Source organism: Vitis vinifera, chromosome 2 (assembly GCF_030704535.1).
Source record: "Vitis vinifera cultivar Pinot Noir 40024 chromosome 2, ASM3070453v1".
In the NCBI taxonomy this organism is placed as follows: Eukaryota; Viridiplantae; Streptophyta; class Magnoliopsida; order Vitales; family Vitaceae; genus Vitis; species Vitis vinifera.
In genome coordinates this window covers 4,542,835-4,565,484 of record NC_081806.1, presented here as the reverse complement: position 1 = coordinate 4,565,484, position 22,650 = coordinate 4,542,835, and the positions used below count along the sequence as shown (strand labels likewise).

The window sequence follows — 22,650 nt, the reverse complement described above, 5'->3', positions numbered from 1 at the left end:
AGATCAAGTTTTGAGCGTCTGCGCCCAAAAGCAACACTTCATCAATCGTGCTTTCCACCTCCACCCACCATTAACTATTGATGTGTGCACATTGAAAACCTTGAATGCGAAACCGGGAGGAGTACTTCTCTTTCATACTAAGGTGGTAAGGTTAATGTCCCTAACCATTAAAACCATTGACAATGTGTAAAACCAAGGTTTGGTTAATTTTGATTTTGATGATAATAAAACAAGGTTTAGAACTAATAATTATATTTCAAGTGTGATTAGGTAAGATGATTTCCAAAGTTGCAATCATAAAAACAAATCAAGCCAAGGAGGAATCATGAAGAAGAAGACCACCTCAAAAAGAAGTGTTTTTTAAAACTCAAGCTTCATAAGATCTCTTCGTAAGGTTGTTGGTGTACTAGGATTTTCATGCATTATATTTTTTTACTTATACATCAAAATCATCCAAGGGTTATTTTGTTTTAAATATCTTAAGAATTGAATGAATTCATGTTTTCAACTAAAACCTTGTGTTAAATGTTTTCAAACTTGTTTTACAAGGTTTTAAGTTGAAAAAGTTGGTTGTTGAGCCAAAAAAATAGCTCGACCGGTTGTGCTCGTCCGATCGAGGACTGGTCCAAGGATGTCAAAAAGTTTTTCTCTCTCCCAGTGGTCTTCTCTTTCCGGTCGAGGACCAGTTGAGGTCCAATTGAGGATCGATCGAGGTCCGATTGAGGCCCGATCGAGGTTCGGTTGAAACCCAACGATCACCTACCAAACATTTAATGCTAACGGTTAGTCAACCGGTCGACCCCTAGCTTGATTGATCGAACCCCTAAACGGCTAGTTTGGCTTTTCTCTTCTATAAAAAGGCCCGAATCTTCATTGTTTAAAAAAACTTAACCTTCCCAAACCTTTCTTGAATATATTTGAGCCTTGGAAGAGTGTTTTTTAGTGTACCATTGTTCTAAAATTTGCATATCCTTAGTGCACTTTTCAATCCGAGTATTCTTGTATCATTTGAGCTTAAAGTTTTTGTACTATGATTTTGTGAGATCATTTATTTATAAATCTTTGAGAGGAAGTTTCTCAAGTGTGGGGTATCACTTGAGGGATGTTCAAGAGTGGGATATCTCTGGAGAAGTGTAAAGGGTGCTTGGAGTTAAAAGTCTAAGGGGGTGAATTGAAATTATAATCCAATTGTATTGCTTGAAGGCTTGGTTTGGAAGCCTTGAATTAGTGGAACCTCAAGCTTAGGATTGAAGCTAGAGGAGAGTAGATGTAAGCCGGATTGCTCCAAACCACTAAAATCTTATATTTGCATTTTCTCTTCCCTACTCTTTTAATTTATATGTAATTGTCTTTATATTGTTTATTATATACTTGCATATAATTGTCTCTTACTTTCACATAATTTAAATTTGTAAAAAGAGATCATCACCCTATTCACCCCCTTCTAGGGTGATTACCATAGGTTGAATTAACCTAATTTTTCTAATACAATGTCCAGCACAAATTTCACCCAATGTCAGCCCTACCATTTCAATGATTTAATAAAGCATGAGCGTGTGAGGTTACAAATATAATCAGTTTAGGGACCAGAGAGTTCAAGTTACAAACATTATTTACTTTGGGACTACAGAGTTGAGAATTAGCATATATTAACTGGCTCTGCTTATTGCTATTTTAAGCTACAGCGGGCTTAAGATGTCAAATAACAGGCTCAATAGATAGCAATGTGACAGTTTTATTGTTTTTTCTTCCCTGTTTCCCCATCAATTAATGCTGTCAAATGTAATGCTTCAGAAATATGTACAGGCCAACACCACATAAAAGTGTAGATTAGACAGTAATTACTCCAACAGGTAAGGTAGGAACTAATACCACACTTTGGTTACCAAAACAAAAACATTTGTCTTCTATGCCAATCCACAAAAACTTGGCACAAAGAACTATTTCATTTACCACGAAAGACTCCCATATAGCCACATATTTTAGCAACTATTACAGGGGTCGTGCTGCTTCAGCCAGTCGTGTAAACCTTCCCAAATGATCCAGTACTTCCCTATGCAACCTGAGTGCTTGCAGTATTTGACTCACTGCATAAATCAGGGACACATAGTCAGTAACTAGATGTAGAAAGACATAAAATCAGTGAAAATAGCCAATAATTAGATGGAGAAAGACACAAAATGGAAGAGTGGTTTTTTAAGTTTGCTGCATATCAGCCCTCAGTGCATTTAACAGTTAAAGACTTTAGCTTCACACGCACAATAAGGATGAGCAAAAACAAACATTCAGAATCATATGAAACCAAAGGTTCAGCAGCTTTCGCATACATGCACAAATGCAAAGCTCCATAGGCCTCCTCCATTTCACATATCCATTAATTTCCTCCCTCCCTTCTACTCTATGGGCAGTAGAAACTCTCGTCCCCCAACCATTTCTTTTTCTCTGATACTGTAAGAGGGAAAATGATTTCAAATTATTGTTTCAGTTACACCATCAAGAGAACTACAAGAGTCGATCTGTCATACTGTTTCTTATTCTTAGATTAATGAATTTGAAGACTTGTCTATCACTTCCATTTTCAACTCAACACAAAATAACTAACTAGACAGTTTCAAAAGAACTCAGCCAAATCAAACTCTTTATAACTTCCCCAATAAAAGAGTTTTCCCAAGTTGTCCGCAAAGAATCAAGGAAAACAAGATGATATACAAATGTTCGACGGCGTTGAACCCCTCTTCGCCAACTTGCAGATTAGATCCCCTGCCTGAACGCTGAGAAAAAAAATAGACGTAAAAAATTTGTACAGGGGTCATTAAATCATCCTCAGCATCAGTATCGAGAAGACGAAGGAAAAGGAAGGTTGGAGTAGTACTGTTTTTGTCGTTTGGTATTCAAGAAAATATAAGGCCCAAAACTATACATTATTTTAGTTTCCTTTTCGTTTTCTTAGTGACCAAACAAATGGGTTTCCCAATTGAGAATGAAGGAGATTGCTCACATCCGAGGGGGTGGCCTTGCACCAAGCTGGTGGGGTTCTCTTGTAAGGCAATACTGAAGCGGAAATACCTTACTGCAAATAAAATATTAGAAAAAAAAAAAAAAAAAAAAAAACAAGAGAAAGAGCAGTGTTACTATACGAAGAGATAGTGAGGAGAGGGCTGAGGAAGAAGCAGTAGACAACCCGCTGCTGTGCATACGACCCATGGTGGTCTCTCTGCTTCCTTTTTGCTTTTCTCAGAATCTCAGGTAAGGGTAGTTTAGGGTTTTTCATGGAGGTAGAGTTTTAGAGCTAAAATATGGCGTAAAAGGATGAAACGACGTCGTCGCCATCTCTCCAATTAGAATCATCGGCTGATTTGCATAAAAGAAGAAAAAGAAGAGTGAAAAAATGAAAAAATAAATTTAAACTCAATTTATTAATTCTATACATTATTTTAAATTCATGAAAAGAAAATAGCTGGGAGATTCCAGGCTTATTCACGCCTCCTTGTTCATTGGAAGTCATGAGCTGCAACTTGCACGTTTTGGCTGACAACTTGAAGTTTCAAAATTGGATTAGTCATATGCCTTTGGAATTGATTATGCAGTTTGAAGATATGTTATTCTAGTTATTCTTGTGTATACAGTAGAGCAACAACCAATGTGGATTCGGAATCCGAGATCCGCAGCCTCAATTCCCTGTAAAGGCCGAAAAAGAAAAATGCTTGTATCACATAGTAGTAAGCCCATACACGACACACAACCTTCAGTAATGAGCTGTCCTTTACCCTCAGACTTTTGTCGTCTGTCATTGATTTCCCTTGATGCAGCGCTACGGCCATGTCTCGTGACAGTGTAAAAAAGTGAAACCAAATAATTCGTATGCAACTCATGAGATGAGATTCGTAACATCTTTCATGCTTTTCGGAAGGTTTGCTTGTGTAGAAACACAATCCTCCCAGCCTCATTCCATGTGGTCACCTCATCTTTACTCAAAAGACAAACCGTAGGGAAAAGAAACAAAATTACAAAAGAGAGACAGGTGGGAAAAAGAGGAACAGAATCACAAAACACACATGTAAACCACAGAACTGTAATGCTAAGAAAGGCTTTGAAACAGAGATGATCCAACTAGAGTCATTGAACTGAGCCACTTGTTCACACAAAACAAGATCAAGCAGCTTGCCGCACACCCTCTAGTGCTTAACAAGCCAACATGTCGCCATCAAACTCAGCTTAATTAGCCTAGTAAATAGTTAAGGTAGGTATGATTCCACTATGGTAACATTACATCCAAAAGAACATTTCCCGAAAAACTACTTTAAGAGAACTGTTAACAAATCACACACAGTGAATGAGATAGCATGAAGAATTTAGTAAGGATTTAAACTCATTAATTTGTATGCATACAATTATTGATTTTCTCCCACCCACCCAAAAAAAAAAAATATAAAAAACCAATGCCAAAATAGATAATGAAAAGTACTTTTCGGCTGGTGAACGCCTTGCAGCCAAACTCGCACTTCTAAAAGCTTGAACCGGCTAGTTGAGCTCAATCCAAGTTCAACAAACCTGGGTTTGCCTGCTTGCACCTCCATACCCAATCCATAGTTTTAGCTCAATGCCATCCATATTCACTGAAATTATAATCACCATTCATAAATGAAACTCCAAGTATTGGAGTCTACTCATCATCAATTAGGCAAGAAACATATTGTTCCTATCAATGATACCAGAAACCCTCTTGGTTACACCCTGTCCAAGGTTATAGGAAAACCATTCTAGAACAATTACAGAATGTGATTCAAAAAAAGTGAATTTTGCACCTCAAAAATAAGTGCAAAAATAAATAAGTAGTCTGCCTCACAACACCAACCATTCACATTGACATATTTGTTTTGACAACTTTTAGTCACCAACAAACCTACTTATCCTAACCACAATTGCCCTATGTTTACTTAAAGGCCGTGCTTCCCACTTACACCCCCCACACCTGCTTTCCAATCCAAAGACCATCATAAGAGATAAGTAAAAGATTATTACAAATATGCATCTCCTGCAAGAAATTTTCTTAAATTTCTTCAAAGAGATACAAGGCATAGAAAGATTGGAAGACCCAAAGGGGGTAATGAATCTAATGATGTTTCATCACCAAGTATTTTGAGTTATTTTTACTTTAGCCTTTGGGAACGGAACCAAAAGTTCAAATAACACTGCCAGACACGATCTAAATGGTATAATTTTATGGATTTTCCTATTCAGGAAAACATTACCTACCCTATGGCAGCATGTTAAGCGTCTTATTATCAAGAGAATAACAAAATTTCCACAACCCCATACTATTCTTATACCAATCAAGCCAGAGTTCAGAAAGGAAAAAGGGAAAAAAAAAATATTCAAATTAATGTTAACACCATAGAAATTGTAATGCCAAATTCTCATATAACTACATAAATATGAACACAAAGAACCCCAAATCTCTAATAGAGTCAGCATCACTTTAACAATTCAAACACCATTGGCCTCAAACAAACCCTAATCCCAAAACAACACAACAACCCAAAAAACCAAATCTTACTCAAAACCACTTGCAGAAAGCGTTTCACGATAGACCCAATTCCTCACTTGGCCACCATCCGAGAGATGAAATCCTCGTAACGGATCTTCCCATCGGACCCGACATCGACTTCCCGGATCCACTCGTCGAACTCAGCCGGCTCGAGCTTCTCGCCAATGCTGGTGAGAATGTGGCGGAGATCGGCGACGGAGACGAAGCCGGTGGACTCCTTATCGAGGACCTTGAAGGCATCGCGGAGCTGGCGATCGAAGGGCTCGGGCTTCATGTGCTTGGACATGAGGTCGAGGAATCTGGGGAAATCGAAGGGGGTGGTGAGGTTTTCTTGGGCTACGATCTCCTTGAGCTTGGCTTGGGTAGGGTTGCCGCCGAGAGAGCGCATTAGGATTCCAAGCTCCGACGGGGCGATCCGGCCGTCCCCATCGGTGTCGAAGAGGGTGAAGGCTTCTTTCATGGAGGCCACCTGGTCATCGCTCAGATCTTTGCCCATGTTTTCCGCCTCTCTCTCTCTTTCTCGCTTTCCGTATAGGAGAGAGTGGCGGAGCGAGTTTTGTTCCCTTTGCCATCCGGATCGGACCGGAACCGGTCCAACAATCGGTTTTACATGCAAGTTTTGGACCGGACCCTAACAGCTTCCTCGCTATCACTTTTTGTATTTTTAAATAACACTCATAAAATAATTGTTGATTTTTTTATTCGAAAATATTCTCTTTCGCCCACTCACTGCTGTCTTCTGTCACAGACTCACAGTTGAAACTTCAAGCAATCTCCTCACCACCCTTAATATTTCCACTTATTCTATTTCCTTTCAATTTTTATAAATTATTTTTATTTAGTAAATTCGGCAACATTGCATCCCAAAGCGTTTGTAAACATTAAGGGAAAAAAAATCAAAATTATGTTATTTATATTCTCGACAAATATTAAAAATAAATTACGTTATTATGATATGTCGTATTGGATAAGAGAAAAATAAATATAAATTTTATATACTTGAATCCAAAATATATAATATTTATGGATAATTACAACTATATTTTTTAAAATAATTTTAAAATATAAAATTTTGTTTTAGAACTCAAATATGAAAAACCATTTTTGCAATATTTTTAAATTGTTAAAAAAATTATTTATAGTAAGAATTTGTTAAATGTATTTTTGAAATTTAAAATTTGTTTTGTGTTAGAGAAGAAGCCTTTATGAGGGCTTTAAATAACTGCACGTGTAGTGTTTCTCCGTAGGTGTAGGCAGTAGGCCCATGCCACCGCCATAGTTTGGTACCTACCTTATTTGGAGTTTCATATTCATAAATTCCAAATTCAAATTTTCAAAATTCAAAATTTAAAGAAAGAACTAACTATATAAAAGTATTGTTACATGTAATAATGCAATTCAAAATATCATCAATTTTGATGTATTTTAAGCCCATCCATTTTTTTTTTATTTTCATACATATTTCTATGTAATATTCTAAGCCCATGAAAGTTTTAATAGTACAAAAAGTATACTTCCTTTTAAAGGGCTGAATCCTGTAGAGGGTGAAAGATGAAACTGAAAATCCCTGGAAAAATTCAAATTCGAAAAAACTTCAAGAAAGAAAAAATAACTTGACAAATCACAAAGTCAATCAACTCTCTTGTAGATATTGGAATTTGTTAAGGGGATCAATTTCGTCAATTTTCATCCTATTTTTTTAATAATCATTTTTTCTACTTGTTTTTCAGCTTTTTATTTATGTCATATCTCGATTTAGGTATTATGCCGTTTATGTTTTTGTGGTAATATTAGGGATAAGGATAACAATGCAACAGATTTTTTTCGATACCCACCTTGCCCCACCCTAACAAAAAATGTGTAGGAAATAGGTTTTAGATAAAGATAAATTTTAGAAAGTTTAAAAAACAAATATTTGGGATAATTATGTATAATTTTAAATAAAAAATTATATTAATCAATATTTTTTCAATTTTCAATTTTTAAACCTAAATAAAATATTACCTTTTATCAAAATAAATTATAAATATTTATAATCTTTTTTATATATAAATTATATTTATTATTAATAAAAAATTTAATTTTAAAAAATAAAAAATTGAAAAAATTTAAACGGGTGGGACAGGTATGGATGAGGGTGACTAGTCCTTGGCCGTGGTCATCTCTAGGTAATATCTAAATTAATATTATTGTTAATAATGAAAAAATGCTCTTGAATTTTATTTTTGATTTTCCTTTTTTAATATTATTTTCTACCATTGGTATTATAATTAGGTCATACCCGGATCTTATCCTTCATGGACCAGCTCCCATCAAATGCAATTTTTATTTATTTAGTTTTAAAGAGAAACAATCTTATGATGAGCATTCCAAGATTTGTCTTTGCAAAAATTGAAAAGGGTGGGAGTTTTCAAAGAGTTATTATGACTCCTTTTATTTTTTTCCCAATATTTTTCTTAGCCTTATGCTATTTTTAAAATTAAAACTTACTCTTTTTAGGCAGATGGAGTGCATGTGGGGCCCACTAACTTTGTTTTTCAGATGAAAATGTTTCATTATGGTTTTTTATTTATTGGGTGACATTTTTCCCAAATTGTTTATATTTTATTTTATTTATTATAATTTCTTAGTCATTAAATTTAATTATTTGAAAAAAAAATGGCATAAAAATTGTTATCCAAAATTTTTAGTGCTTTTGAGAATATTAGTAAATAATATGGACGGGAGGAATTATTTTATAAATTATTAAAATGATTTTCTATAATATTCTTTTGTGTAGAATTTGGGTAAAAGTCCATGATGGATTTATGTAGCACAAGAGATAATTAAGTAGCTTCAAAATGATTTGATGGGTTTATTTGACCAATATCAAACCACGCAAGGGATTTGGATTTGCCTCAAGGATAAGTTTGCTGGGACCTTGGCTACTAGGTTTGTGCAAGGGAAGTAGGCACAAGGGAGTTGTTCCAAAGTGCAAAAACTTTAAGAGAGCCAAAAGAAAGCAAAATAATTAGGTATCTAAGTCTTCTTAGGCGAAGAACACTAATCAAGGGCAAGTGAGGCAAGAATGGTAGGAAAAGGGGCAAAGCTAATAAAGCAAGTTTCAACCTTGGCAAGAAATGACACTTCACTTACAATTTAAGTGAGCTAAAAAAGGTACTTTCTCACTTAGATTCTTATTGTGTTTATGCTTTTCATCATGTAATGGTTGCTGATTCCTCTCTAGATGAGATTGTGGATTCAAAAGCAATGGAACAGGCAATGAGGAATCAAGTTAGATTTGTAGGGTATTGTTGAGTGTAGTAGGAAATTGAAAGATCTTCGTGGGAAATGGAACAAGTATAATGGTATTGGGCATTTGTACCTACCAACTACATTGGCATGGTGACCATACTTTGTCACTTTATGGTGTCTTGTTTGCTCTTGATATTTGATGAAACAATGTTAGGACTTTTTCTGGGAATGATTATTTATGATAGTGAGTTTTTGGCATGTAATTTCATTGTTTTGGATATTTGTTCATAACTACTATGTGGATTATGTGAGAATGTTGGGTTACTATATTGGGCAAAATAGAATGAATAGGTCAGTTATAGAGAAGACCTATTGGACCAACTCGTTGAGCATGGTACATAGGCAGATGTGGCCCAATGAATGTGAAGGCAAAGCCCTGGTGCCTTCTACTTCATTACATTTATAGATGGTCTATGCACGCTATCGTTATGTCTATTTAATCTCTTATAAGTCAGAAACATTGGGTTGCTGCAGGCGTTTTATGAATGGGGTAGAGAATCAAACAGAAAGAACCATTAAGGAACTGAAGATAGATCATGGGCTCGAGTAACTATTAGAGAGTTTTAAGAGTCTTTAGAGCTTTGGGCATACAGAACTACACCTAGAAAACCAACTGCAAAAACCCTTTTTGCTTTGGCCTATGCCACTGAAGGAGCCATACCCACAGAGGTTGGAATGTCAACTTCGAGAACAAACGTTGGCCTGTCCACAAATTGAAGAAAGAAGTTGTTCAGGCTGTGCATGTTAATCAGTTCTGGTCATCATTGATGAGACTGGCTCAGGCAAGACAACCCAAGTAACACAGTATCTGGCTGAAGTAAAAGTACATGACTAGGGATAAGACTGGATGTACTCAGCCTCGTATGGTGGCTGTAATGTCTTTGGAAAAGGTAGTTGCAGAAGCGTTTGCTTGTCGTTTAAGGAAAGGAAGTTGTATATGCTATTCAGTTTGAGAATTGTTCTGGACCAGATACTATGATCAAGTACATCTCCTTCTTATGTAGATTGTGATTGATGAAAATCTTTCTCAATGCTCGGTCATCATGGTTGACGCTTGAGACAGGACAATCCACACTGATGTCCTTTTTGGATTGCTGAGGTAGCTTGTCAAATTGAGATCTGACCCCATTTTATTGTCACATCTGCCACAGTGGATGCAGAAAAGTTTTCAGGGTATTTCTTCACCTGCAACATCTTTGCATCTATGGAAGAAATTTCCCTATACAGATACTCTATACCAAATAGCCAGCAATCGATTATCTGGATGAAGTTGTTTGACACCTTTTCTTCTAACCCATTTGTTACTAGTGAATGCTCTTCAGATCTATATGTTTCTTTTAATGTAGCCACATTTGCCACCATAGGACTCTATGACTATAGGGATTATATAGTTAGATTACCATGTAAACTGCAAACCCTGTTCAATTTTGATGAATGCCAAGTCTTCCCCATCAGTTCCATTGATTCAACTGCAAGCCAAATTAAAATGATAAATATAAGATGCAGTAGAGTAAGCTAGGCCCATGCCATCCTGCTTCTGTGCCATCTTTATGCTGATGGGAAAAAAACAGTGACTTAAAATTTAAGTTCCATTTGTACATGAGATTCTAACTCACCACCTAATGCTGCATTTCTGGTATAAGTTGGACATTGTAAATGCTGGAAAGGACTTCAAGCTGATAAGGCAATCTGTGATATCCCACATCGGATAGTGAAAAAAAATTCTTGACATTATATATGTATGGCATCCTCTTAACCTTATGCCCCAGGATTGTTAATCTACCATGAATTGGTAATGACTTCAAAAGAATAATGTGTGAAGCCACAGTTAAAGACCCCAAATGGCTTGTGGGGCTGCTGGCACCCAGACTCTTCAAAGTGGTAGATTCCAAGAGAATGAGCAGGCGTAAGCCTCAAGAGGGTATTGAACCACTGCACGACAGAGATAGTGAACCTAACTCTTGGTGATTGAGTACACGGCGTTCTTGATTTGTGCTAACTGGTCTATGATTTCAATTTGAAATGTAAATATTCACATGGTCCAAGAATATGTTGTGGACCCTTTGTTGAAGGAATGAAAAATATGTTAGACATCTTTCTGCAAACTTCCTTCGTGGAAGCAGAATGCAAACTTGTCCTTCCCTACCTATGTTTCTGCATTCTGGAAATTGCGCAATGAAGAAACTTCAAGCAAGTTTCTCTGTCTCAGTGGTCATGTGTTTCTAAGATTTTTCTTCACCATTCTCCACTTTTCCTTGACTGGAATTTATGCCATTGTTCTGGTAATTCCAAGATTTCATGGATTTGTCTTCTTTATTTAAACTACAGGATTATTTGCCTGCAATTTCACGGGCCCACTAATCACCAGTAAAATCATGAATTAGTTTAATCTGTTAAGAGGCAAGTGCGAATCCAGCGTCATCTTTTTGTTTTTTCTTTTTCTTGACAGGAAGATCTTTAAATAAAGCGAAGATTAGAAGACTAGACTTAAAGGCGTTGAAGATCATTCATTTTTAAGTTTGAACAGTAGAAAAAAGCATACCTTCTTTTGAGGGGGCAGACCCTTTTCATAAGTCTTGATTGCCCTGATAAGAAGGGAAAGGCAAAAGTGAGACGACTCCACAATTCAAATTCAAAACCAATCTACATGAGTGGATCGCTTTCTCTTCAATATACTTGTATGTATTGTCTTCAATATACTCGTATGTTTTGTCTTCTTCTAAGACATTTGAAATCGTTGAGTGGATCACTTTTTCCTTTTTCATGCCATTTTCAATCATTCACATCGCAAATGGTGGAGAGAGTTTGAAAATGACCTTCACATTGCCATCAAAACTCCACTATTTTCTTTGTCATGATGGCATTTTATATCCCCCACTTCTGCCACTACCTATAGTTTAAGTATGCCTTTTCATTTGAATGACATGAAAAAGTTAGTGGTAGCCCTTTTGAACATTGAAAAGGGTCACACAAACCTTGGCTCCTTAACCTAAATGTTCAAGTTGGTGACCTACTCTCATGTAGAAACCTACAGCCAAACACAGATCAACGATGAGGTTTATAACTTCTTTTGATGACCCATTTCCTCTCTTCACGGTCGTGTTTTTTCAAGGACAGACAGTTCATTTATTTTGGCGCTGATGGTGGATTAGAAGTTATGGGAATCCAAGACAAGGGAACCCAAGGAACACTCCTCTTTTTGTCCTACTTGTGACTTGAAAAGTATGAATTGGATGCTCTGGATGCCAAGCTTATATAACTATAATATTTGCTACAAATATTTTGACTTGACACAAGGCCATGTTATTGTTGCCAAAGTTAGGTCTGCCATCCTTTGACTGGAGGCTTATCAATATATATATAGAATGTTAGAAACCCCACACTGCTCACAAATAACAGATCGAGACTTTCTATATCATATTCTATCTTTTTTAAACCATCCATTCAGATACTGATATACCTCTCAAATAATGAAACATCATGTCAAAATAATATGTGAGAATGATGTTATTGATACGTGAAAAGATAGAAGGCAGAGTGTTGTTAATAATTTTCTGGACATGAAAGGATAAGAGTTGATCTGCCCAAGCTTGATCTGAGAGTCAAAAGACTCTGGTAAATCTTTATTATAAGGTAGTGAGTGGCAACCAGAGTCGGCCACCTGGTTGACAGTACAGACACGTTAATCACCCTGTTAAATTAACCTCTGATGTACTGTTATTTTATTTTTTATTTTTATAGGAGAAGTCAGCCAAACACGATCATAATCTGACCTCCAACACACAGAATGTGAACGCAAGAGTGACTCCAAGGTTTTGCCTTTGTACTGTCTTTGACAAATACTTGCATTGTCTCTTCTTCTCTCCGTTTCTCACCCTCTCCGTTTCTTGAGAGGAAGAGATAATTGAGCTTCAGAAACAGATATGGGTTTCCTCTGTTTCCTCTATTTCCTCTTTTCTCTCCTCCTTTTTCTTGCATTTTCTGGTCTGCCAACCGTGTGGGGAAATTCAGAGCTGAGAGCTCTCATGGAGATGAAAGCTTCTCTGGACCCGGTGAACAGGTTCCTTTCTTCTTGGACCAGTGATGCAGACCCATGTAGTGGTTCGTTTGAAGGCGTCCACTGCAACGAACACCGGAAAGTGGCAAATATTACGTTGCAGGGAAAGGGACTTTCCGGCAAGGTACCGCCGGCGGTGGCTGGACTGAAATGCCTTTCTGGTCTTTACTTGCATTACAACTCGTTATCTGGTGAAATTCCCAGAGAAATCTCCAGCCTTACCGAATTGTCCGATCTATATCTTGATTTCAACAATCTCTCCGGCGCCATTCCTCCCGAGATTGGTAACATGGCTAGTCTTCAAGGTTGGTTAAGAATTTTGGGTTCTTCTGTTCTTGTCGGTGTTGCTGTTATCTTGAATTTTCTTATATGGGATTTCTATATTTTGGTAAATCGGAATCGGCCTGCCATAACACTGAATGTAGTACATAGAATGATAGAAACTACAATCTTGCTTGAAATTCTCCTTGGTTTCTTGTTTCTGAATTTTGTTTACTGGGTCACCTTCAAATGATGTTTGGTTGCCGAGAGAGTTATAGAATTCAGAAGAGAGTTTTAAATCTTATAGCATATGCGATACGGAAAAAGCGTTGCACTAGTGCCATTTCTTTTCCTGCATTTTCTCAGCGACCAAAAGGAACATTATCTAACTTGGAATTCAGTGAAAGATAAATATAAATAAATAAATAAATAAAATAAAAGCTTGGGTTTTTGGGTTCCTCATCTCCGACATTCAGCTTATTTAGATATTTCTTGCAGTTTTGCAGCTTTGCAGCAACCAGTTGACAGGGGCGATACCTTCAGAGATAGGTTTCCTGAAGAAGCTGAGTGTTGTTTCTTTGCAAAAAAATAACTTGACTGGCAAAATTCCTCCAAGCCTGGGAAACTTAGGCATGTTAAGAATGCTGAATTTGAGCTTCAATCGCCTCTCTGGAACAATTCCTGCAAACCTAGCGCAGGCCCCAGCATTGGAATTTCTAGATGTGAGGAACAATTCCCTGTGGGGAATAGTCCCTTCTGGTGAGTTCCACCTGGCATCTTTTGCTCAAAGTTTGCAACTTTCTTTAATTTCTGCATTGTACACATACATTGATTATGGTTTTAATGAATGAAATGAAGGCTTGAAGAAATTAAAGGAAGGGTTTCAACACGCAAACAACTCAGCTGGTTTATGTGGAGTTGGGTTTTCTTCATTGAGAGTTTGCAGTTATTGGGATGGTATGAATATCAACCAATCTGAAACGTTCCCAGCCACCAACACTGATTTCACTCCAACAATTTATCCTGTGTCTTCAAATTTCCGGCCTCATTGCAACCAAACCCACTGCCCAAATGTATCCAAATTCCCTCGAATAGTCCTCGTTTCTGGGGTTACTACAGTCACTGTCACATTGTCTGCGGTAGGACTTCTGACCTTTCTTTGCTATCGAAGGAGGAAACAGAAAATCGGAAGTTCATTTGATACTTCTGAGTGTCAGCTTAGTACTGACCGGAGTATAGACTGCCACAGGAAGATTGCCTCTCCACTTGTGAGTCTTGAGTACTCCACTGGATGGGATCCATTGGCTGATGGGCGAAATGGGAATGTATTTTCCCAGGAGTTTTGCCAAAACCCTAGGTTCAACTTGGACGAGATTGAGTCAGCAACCCAGTATTTTTCAGAGGTAAATTTGTTAGGGAAGAGCAAGTTCTGGTCCGTCTATAAAGGGATTCTAAGAGATGGTTCTCTGGTAGCAATTAGGAGCATTAGTGCCACCAGCTGCAAGTCTGAGGAAGCAGACTTCCTCAAGGGGTTGAACTTATTATCCTCATTGAGACATGAAAACCTTGTTAGGTTGAGAGGTTTTTGCTGCTCAAAGGGGAGGGGTGAATGTTATTTAATCCACGATTTTGTCCCAAATGGAAGCCTGTCACGGTATCTTGATTTGGAAGAAGGAAGCAGCCAGGTCCTCAACTGGTCCACAAGGGTCTCTATCATCCATGGCATTGCAAAAGGTTAGCTAATAGTTTAACTTATCACTATCCATCCAACTTTGCTATTTTATTTTGTCCACTACAATTTTCCCAAGATTGCCGTATGCTGGCATGCTGGTGGATGAGCTAGTCCTAGATGTTATTTTTCGGATAAACTGATAAGTATATCGACCATGTCCATTCACATTGATATTTATCCTTCTTTCCCAACCAGGTATTGGATATCTACACAGCAGTGAAGAAAACAAACCTTCCCTAGTTCACAGAAGCATTTCTGCAGATAAAGTCCTTATCGACCAGCGGTTTAACCCGTTGATTTCTGATTCCGGCCTTCCTAAACTTCTTGCTGATGACATTGTCTTCTCAGCTCTGAAAACCAGTGCTGCATTAGGATACCTAGCTCCTGAGTACATTACCACTGGAAGTTTTACTGAGAAGAGTGATATATATGCATTCGGTGTGATCATCCTCCAGATTTTGTCAGGGAAGCAACAACTCACCAACTCAATGCGACTGGCAGCTGAATCTTGCAGATTTGCTGATTTTGTTGATACAAATCTCAAGGGGGAATTCTCTGAATCTGAAGCAGCCAAGCTGGCAAAGATTGGACTAGCTTGCACTCATGAGCTTCCTGACAATAGGCCAATTATGGAGACAGTGATTCAGGAGCTGAGCACTTGAGGTACCAGTTCTTGATGGCTATATTTCAAGTTCCTAACTTAAAAAGGCAATGAACTGGGAGATGATGCCTCACTGAACTGCAAAAGCTGATTGGGGAATGTAAAAACGGGCGTGCCTGCTGTAGACTGGAGGTGGTGCGAAGAGAGTTCATTTGTGGATTAGATTATCGCCCTGTGATTTGACTATAAGCTACAAGTTTACTCTAGTTTTGCGACAAGCTGGCACAACCCTCAATAAACGTAGGCTCAGAGAAGAAAATGTGACAGTCTAGTCTTATGATAATACATTCTTCAGGAAACATCTTGCAATCAGTTATGGTTGGAAATGTACTAAAAAATTTCTCTATAGCTTTCTCCTTCTGTTCACGTTAAAGCTCTTTGGTCGGTAACAATGGTATTTCCCAGAACACTAATATAGATTCAAACTCCACTCCAATCCAGTCCTCAGCAAGGAAACCTTGGTTGGAAGGCACCGGTCAATATTTGGCCAATGACCTCAAAATTTTCATCAACAGTCATTTAAGGCAAAAACCTGAATTATTACAAAAGATATGATTTTAGAAGTTCCCCTTATTTCCCTTTTCAAGTAAATATGAGCTCAACATTTTTAGCACTTTGGAAAAACCTGCATTGCCAGTACAATGGCCAAGTTGTGCAGGATGACGAAGTCAACAAGCAGTAATGCTGAATCCTGTAAATGAGCATTCTAAGCGGACGCAGTATCTTGTTGATACTCTTGAAACCATTCAGTAGGCCACCATTCTGGTCTAATAGCCTCAACCTTCACATCTTCCTGTCCTTGTATGGTCAATTTACTCGGCCCTTTTAAGGCTTCGTTCAACCGTAGAAGACCTAGCCCACGACACTCAAGTGCAGTTGTCACAGTTCCAGCCTTCTTCCCAGAGACGGCATTGATCACATCCGAGCCAGGTGCAACTTTCTGCTCCATTTCTGGGCGAACAGGAAGGGAATGTTTTGAATATACCAAGTTGATAAAGGCCATGGAAAACAAAACAAATGAGGTCTTACCCTTTCCACTATCATCAAGAAACTTTAGAGGAAGCAGACGCTTGCGAATGACCCCCCGGTGGTGAGTACGGGCAATGAGCTCTTGGCCCACATAGCATCCCTTGTCAAAGCTTATTGCATTTAGACCAGCAAGATTATACTCAAGTGGGACTGCCTCACCTGAATAGGGTAGTAACAAATTGAGATCGAAATATTAAAATCCCAGTGCCAAAACTGATGAAAGTAACCTACGTAAACAAGCATCAGCATTACTAACCAGAGGTCATATTTTTAAGATCATGGAGTTCTAACAATAATAATGCGAATGGACAGACTTGAAATGGAGGTTGGTATAAAAAAATTCTTATTCATGTAAAATTCAGTGTCATATTCTATATTGGGGCTACAAAAAAGAAAAACCAGTCTAGAAAAATGAAATTCCACCTTACAAAAAAGGTTTCCCTGAAGTTTGGAAGGAAACCAAATATACACTAATGGAGGAAATGAAGATATACCTTTCAGAATCTCAGTTGAGCCTTCAGCAACTCCCTTCTCTAATCTCCACAGAAGGTAATTTTTTTCATCTGTTTCTTTGTCTGCTTCAACCAAGGGTGCTGCAACAGATATAAAATAGATCTGTAAATTACTTAACAATGATTGTCAAGCCGCCCACAATGCACTTATAAGCCTCTTAAACTACATGGTGATGTTAACACAGGCAGATCTCAGAAACAGCAAAGACAAATAAAAACTCACGTGTTGTATTAGATGGAAAAATTCCCCTGAAACCAAGAGAATCCAACCTGGGGTCCTTAAACCATTGCCACCCATGACTATTTCCATGTGAAGAAGATGTGCCAGCAGGATCAACAGCAGCACCCCAGCCAACAGAAGCAGCCTCAGGTTCTTCTGCAGATGAGAACTTTTCAGTAAGGTTCTCACCATAGCGCTGCCAGCAAGAGAATTCTTCCGCCACATTCTCAATCACAACATCAGCCCTCAACCGATATCTGCACAACCAAGATTAGCAAAAGAAAGTTTAAAGAAATTCCGATATCTGCACAACCAAGATCAGCAAAAGAAAGTTAAAAGACAGCTAATATACATACTTGAAAGTAGTAATTGGTATCCTAAAAAAATGATCTCCTAGCCTTGGCCACTCCAAGCAAAGCCAACGTAGAACAAGAGTTCATAAAGAGATGAGGAAAGCATCAGAAATGACCCCAGATCACCCTAGCCACTAAGGTGGTTCATTAGCTGTCGTATGTAACATGACATATCAGATTTGTTGTGCTATCATTGCTAAATTAGTTCCCATCATAAATTGTAAGATGTATACATGTGCATGAAAATACGACAAAGAACACTATAACAAGAACTACTCCTGATTAAGTACCAATGAAACAAGATAGATGAAAGAGAAAAAACTTGACTTCTTCTTGAAGTAATGGAAGTCCACAAAATTGTCTATATCTAATCAAAATATGAAGACTATTTAATTAGAAAAATCAGTGCCTCCTATATAATTTACTAAGAAGTCTTACAAAGGGTCACAAGTAACAACAAACAGTTGATGTCAAATGAGGACAAAAACAAGACAGGGATTAGAACTTCCATCATAGGCAACACAATGGCCTGGAATTCACTCAACCTTGAAAAAACAGCTCAAAAACACCATGGTGTCACTGGGTGTAAATTTGGCATGGAATATATATAATTTGCAGTGAAGTGCCTTTGGAAGAGTTTGGTTTACCAGTCAAGTATTGATTCATCGCTACAAGGATTCAGGAAAGATCATAGTTATATATATATGTATATATATTGCCTGTTCTGTGATATGTTCCAAATTGAGAGAAATGCATAAGTGCAATGAATGACTAGGAAAACAAAAACAAATGAAGAACCAAATATTCAGATGACTGGACCGCGAAGCATACTGGGCATTCCTAACAAAAATGTGAGATATACTACTAGAGTTCCTACTTCTTATGCTTGTAGCAATACCAAATTTCCTAAGTGAGCCTCAAACCAACCAATCAAAAATCAGTTCATATTTGGTGCATTTGATTGCTAAGAGATAAAGCATTCAGACTGAGCCCAATAGGCATGAGTTCTACATTATTTCCAAAACAGAAAAACAAAAACATAATCAGTACAAAACTCGTATTCTTTTCTTTTCCACCAATTTTTCCGGGAAACCAAAGAGAGCTCAAACAAAAAGCTTACTTGTTGAACCTCTCCAAGAGCTCGTCCAAGACAGTGGCATCCACATCTGCTAACAACTCCAACCGCCCATCAGGGTCTGACCCAGGTCCAGACCCAGTCCTGTCAAGCTTCTCACTAGCCCGAGCCGGCCTGTACAGGAACAAATCATACAAAAACCTCCCCTGAGGGGTCAACATTAAAGCATACATAGGCGAATCCGATATGAAAGGCACATTGGGGGTGACCAAAGTCGAGGTCATCTCACCCGGGGATTCACAAAACCTCTGCACATCGTTGGTCAACAGACCCTGAAGAAACTTGACTGTGTCCGGTCCTCGGAACCGAACCACGGACCTGGACTTGAGAAGCGAGGCCATGGGACCAACATGATCGAAGCGGGTTTGGTGAGTGGAGAAGTGCCTTGCAAGTGTTACGTAAGTATAGGTAATGGATTTGCGGAATTGGAGAGAGGGTTTGAGGCGGTGCATTGCGGTGCTTGGTTGTGTGAAGGAAGGAGGTAGATTTGGGGAGCCAAGTAATGGGGGAAGATGGTGGAGGTGACACTTTGGATTGGTGACACGCGTAGTTGGGGTTTATGATGTTATGACACGTGGCGTGGAAGGTGGATCTCTGGTATGGAAAAGTTTGTTTCTGTCTCAGAAGAAAGCGTGACTGATAGATGTTCGATGAAATTCCTGAAGGAAATAGACAGGGGCAGGCTTCATTTCAAGACTGCCTGGGAAACTAGGCTTGGCCAATGGCTGCTGCTATGTGCTATGTTGCTATGTGCTATATGGGCTATGGGCTGTGGGCTGTGGGCTATGGGCTATGGGCTATGGGCTTGTGAGCGCCACACCCCAAATGTGATTAAGCTGGCTTCAATATGCTGCTGTGCAAATGCTTCCATCCACCAGACATGATATAGAATTTATTGCTATCATATTAACACCCATCTTATTTGACACTGAATTTTGATTATTTAAAAAAAAATTATATTCTTATGTCACGACCTACGTGTACCCAGTCAATCGTACAAGTTGTCCTTAAACTAACCTTAAATTTTAGTAAAACCAAATTGAAATTCAACTATTCCGTGGAGTTTGGTTGGAGACCAACTTAGTGATATTATTAAAATATCTTACAACTTGACCGACCACTAGCAAGAAAGTACTTTAGTATTGTTTCATTGTTTTTCAACTAATACGTGACATGTCACCACCACCCAAAATATCAATACCCTTTTAAACGAAGTTCATGTTTCTCCTTATTAATCTATTAAAGGCACGTTTGAAAATTATTTTTTTGGATCATTTTTCTGTTTTTTAGAAATAAAAAATAAAAAAACATATTTAATAATAAAAAATTATTTTATATTTTTTAAAAAAATAAAAAAGATGATGTTTTTAATAAACACCTTTTAATTATTTTTAATAATTATTTTAAAAAATAATGATACGAATAATTAAAAATAAAATAATATATATAAAAATTAAAAATATTTTAAATTTTTAAATAAATTTTTATTTTTAAAACGGTTTTCAAAAACTAAAAGTACAATTGTTTTCAAGAACACAAAATCCATTTATAAAAACAGGGATGCTTGTGAAATTATTGACCAATAAGTCTAGTGTCATAAATTATGTGTAGAAAATACATGAATCAAATAAATAAACGGTCAAAATTATCCTGCAGAAGTCGGCTGGGCTTATCACGATTCACATCTACACGTCAGTTCTGGAACCAGTCATTTTTCCATCTGGTGGTGACGAGGCACTAAAGTCATAGACCAATGAGGGTGAGCTGATGACTTGATGGAGGGTAAGGTCAACATATCTGAAAGCTGACTCAGAGACACTTAAGTTGGATTTGATGGCAGAGAACAAAAACCTAGGGTCCGGTTCGTACGGTTCCTGCTATCGTTACGGACGCGGTTACGGTTCCTGCTTCTGGATCTTTCATGTTTAATCTCGATTCTCGGCTGGTCTCCACATTCTAAAGTTTGTTTACCATTTCTCCTCCTCTTTGTTGTTTCCCAAAGTGCACCTCGTTTTATCGGTTAATCACAATTTGACCCCTTTCCTTAAGAAAAAAATTAAAAACAAGTCAATAATTTTAGATATTATCACTAAAATCCTGATTTCTGTGTAAATATGCTTTTTTTTCTTTTTTTTTTGTTACATATGAGCAATTTTCCGCAATCATAATTGATTTCTTTTTCTTTTACATTTGTAAGCGTCATGATTTGAATATGAATCTTATCCACCCACCAATTTGATAGCCACCAAAACGATGTCATAACACATTAGTGATATCTTAAACTCCTACTTAAACCAAATTTGATTGGATGCATCCTTTAAGGAGTGTTTTTAAAAATCTGTCAAATCAGTTTTTAAAAATAATTCCTGAATATATTTTAAAATAAAAAAATTGTTAAATAAATGTGTTTGTTTGTTTTTTTTTAATAATTATATATATTTATATAATTATTTTTAAAAATAATTAAAAAATATTTTATTAGTAAAAAATGTCTTAAAAAAAATTGATTGAAATATAAAAAATGTTTTTAAAAACAATTCGGATAGCTCAAATTTGAGATGCTAATCCATTAGGTAGAGTGATGTAATTTTGTAGGAAATGTAGGGTTGAAAGTAGAAATAGTTGTGCTAGGCAAATGGAACTCAAAAAGCCAAAAGAGGCCGGTGGTTTCAGAGAAATATAGAGGAAATGCCCACAGTATTAACCCCATTCCACACGTTGAACCTGGGAGAGAAGAAATGTCAACGCTCCACCGAAACCATCCCTTCCCTCATTTAAAGCCCACCATCAACATCTATTAACAAACTACCAATTACCTTAACAAACATAAACATAGCCTGTGCAGCAATCAAGAAACACGGTACACCATTACAGGAGAATATGAAGCTGGTTTGGTCTCCAGAGACTGCCTCCAAGGCTTATATCGATACTGTTAAAACGGTTAGCATAGCTATTCCCAAGCCTACATGAAGACCCTGCTGTTTTTTCTGGGTTTTTTTTTTTTCTGTTAAGTTTGATGAATGATTATTGGGTTTCGTATGCAGTGCGAGCTTTTCCAGGAATCGGGGGTGGCGGAGCTGGTTTCAGCCATGGCAGCTGGTTGGAACGCGCAGTTGATCGTGGAAACGTGGTCGCAGGGTGGGCTCATAGCGACGAGTGTTGGGTTGGCCATCGCAAGCCGCAATTCATGTGGGAGACATGTGTGCTTGGTACCGGATGAGCAGTCAAGGTCAGAGTATGTAGAGGCCATGGGTGAAGCCGGTGTGTCGACAGAAGTTATTGTAGGGAAGGCGGAGGATGTGATGGGTGGGCTATCAGGTGTGGATTTCTTGGTGGTGGATTGCCGGCGGAGGAACTTTCAGAGAGTATTTAGGCTTGCTAAGCTTAGCCACCGGGGAGCTGTTTTGGTATGCAAGAACGCCAACTCAACCAGCAACACGAGTTTCAAATGGCGGAGCGTTCTTGATCATGGGTCACGTCTGGTGAGGACGGTGTTCCTCCCGGTAGGGAAGGGATTGGATATCGCACATGTTGCGACTAGTGGGGGGAGTTCCGGTTCGACCCAGGGTCAGAGCCGTTGGATCAGGCATGTTGATCGAGAATCTGGGGAGGAGTATGTTATCCGAAAATGACACCCAAGTGGATGGATGCATTTTCATCGTTTGTGTACAGTAAACAAAGCTTCAATTGTTCATTTCGTTTATTCGTTTTTCCTTTCTTCTTGGGCTGTGACCCAAGACATGTAAAGAGATTTTCCTAAGGAAATGAATGAAACATTCCACTAGCCTCACTTTGCTTGCTATCGAGTCAAATTTGCTTTACCAGGCAACCCTCAAGTACTGTCCTAG

General features: G+C 37.9%; 4 protein-coding genes and 1 long non-coding RNA gene across 6 annotated transcripts; 2 read left to right on the top strand and 3 right to left on the bottom strand.

The window, feature by feature from the left end:
- Positions 1-5,298: 5,298 nt before the first annotated feature.
- LOC100232874 (serine/threonine kinase-like) lies at positions 5,299-6,119 on the bottom strand. 2 transcript variants are annotated; one of them, NM_001405804.1, is made up of 1 exon: positions 5,299-6,119. In NM_001405804.1, exon 1 carries the CDS (start codon positions 6,042-6,044, stop codon positions 5,601-5,603), a length of 444 nt encoding a protein of 147 aa, NP_001392733.1. In that variant the 5' UTR covers positions 6,045-6,119; the 3' UTR covers positions 5,299-5,600.
- A 3,777-nt stretch (positions 6,120-9,896) lies between these two features.
- Positions 9,897-10,718, bottom strand: LOC109124359 (uncharacterized). Its single transcript, XR_002032328.2, has 3 exons — positions 10,459-10,718; positions 10,243-10,311; positions 9,897-9,984 (listed from the first exon to the last, which is right to left on the bottom strand). It is a non-coding gene; the product is annotated as an uncharacterized LOC109124359 (long non-coding RNA).
- Positions 10,719-12,237: 1,519 nt separating this feature from the next.
- Positions 12,238-15,899, top strand: LOC100244756 (LRR receptor kinase SERK2). The gene is made up of 4 exons (XM_010663898.3): positions 12,238-13,204; positions 13,659-13,919; positions 14,019-14,894; positions 15,088-15,899. Exons 1-4 carry the CDS (start codon positions 12,766-12,768, stop codon positions 15,552-15,554), a joined length of 2,043 nt encoding a protein of 680 aa, XP_010662200.3. The 5' UTR covers positions 12,238-12,765; the 3' UTR covers positions 15,555-15,899.
- Positions 15,900-15,950: 51 nt separating this feature from the next.
- Positions 15,951-19,701, bottom strand: LOC104882013 (putative transferase At4g12130, mitochondrial). Its single transcript, XM_010663893.3, has 5 exons — positions 18,788-19,701; positions 17,318-17,571; positions 17,077-17,175; positions 16,583-16,741; positions 15,951-16,504 (listed from the first exon to the last, which is right to left on the bottom strand). Exons 1-5 carry the CDS (start codon positions 19,252-19,254, stop codon positions 16,260-16,262), a joined length of 1,224 nt encoding a protein of 407 aa, XP_010662195.1. The 5' UTR covers positions 19,255-19,701; the 3' UTR covers positions 15,951-16,259.
- Positions 19,702-21,488: 1,787 nt separating this feature from the next.
- On the top strand, positions 21,489-22,592 carry LOC100249883 (uncharacterized). Its single transcript, XM_002266601.5, has 2 exons — positions 21,489-21,742; positions 21,847-22,592. Exons 1-2 carry the CDS (start codon positions 21,683-21,685, stop codon positions 22,432-22,434), a joined length of 648 nt encoding a protein of 215 aa, XP_002266637.2. The 5' UTR covers positions 21,489-21,682; the 3' UTR covers positions 22,435-22,592.
- Positions 22,593-22,650: the final 58 nt, after the last annotated feature.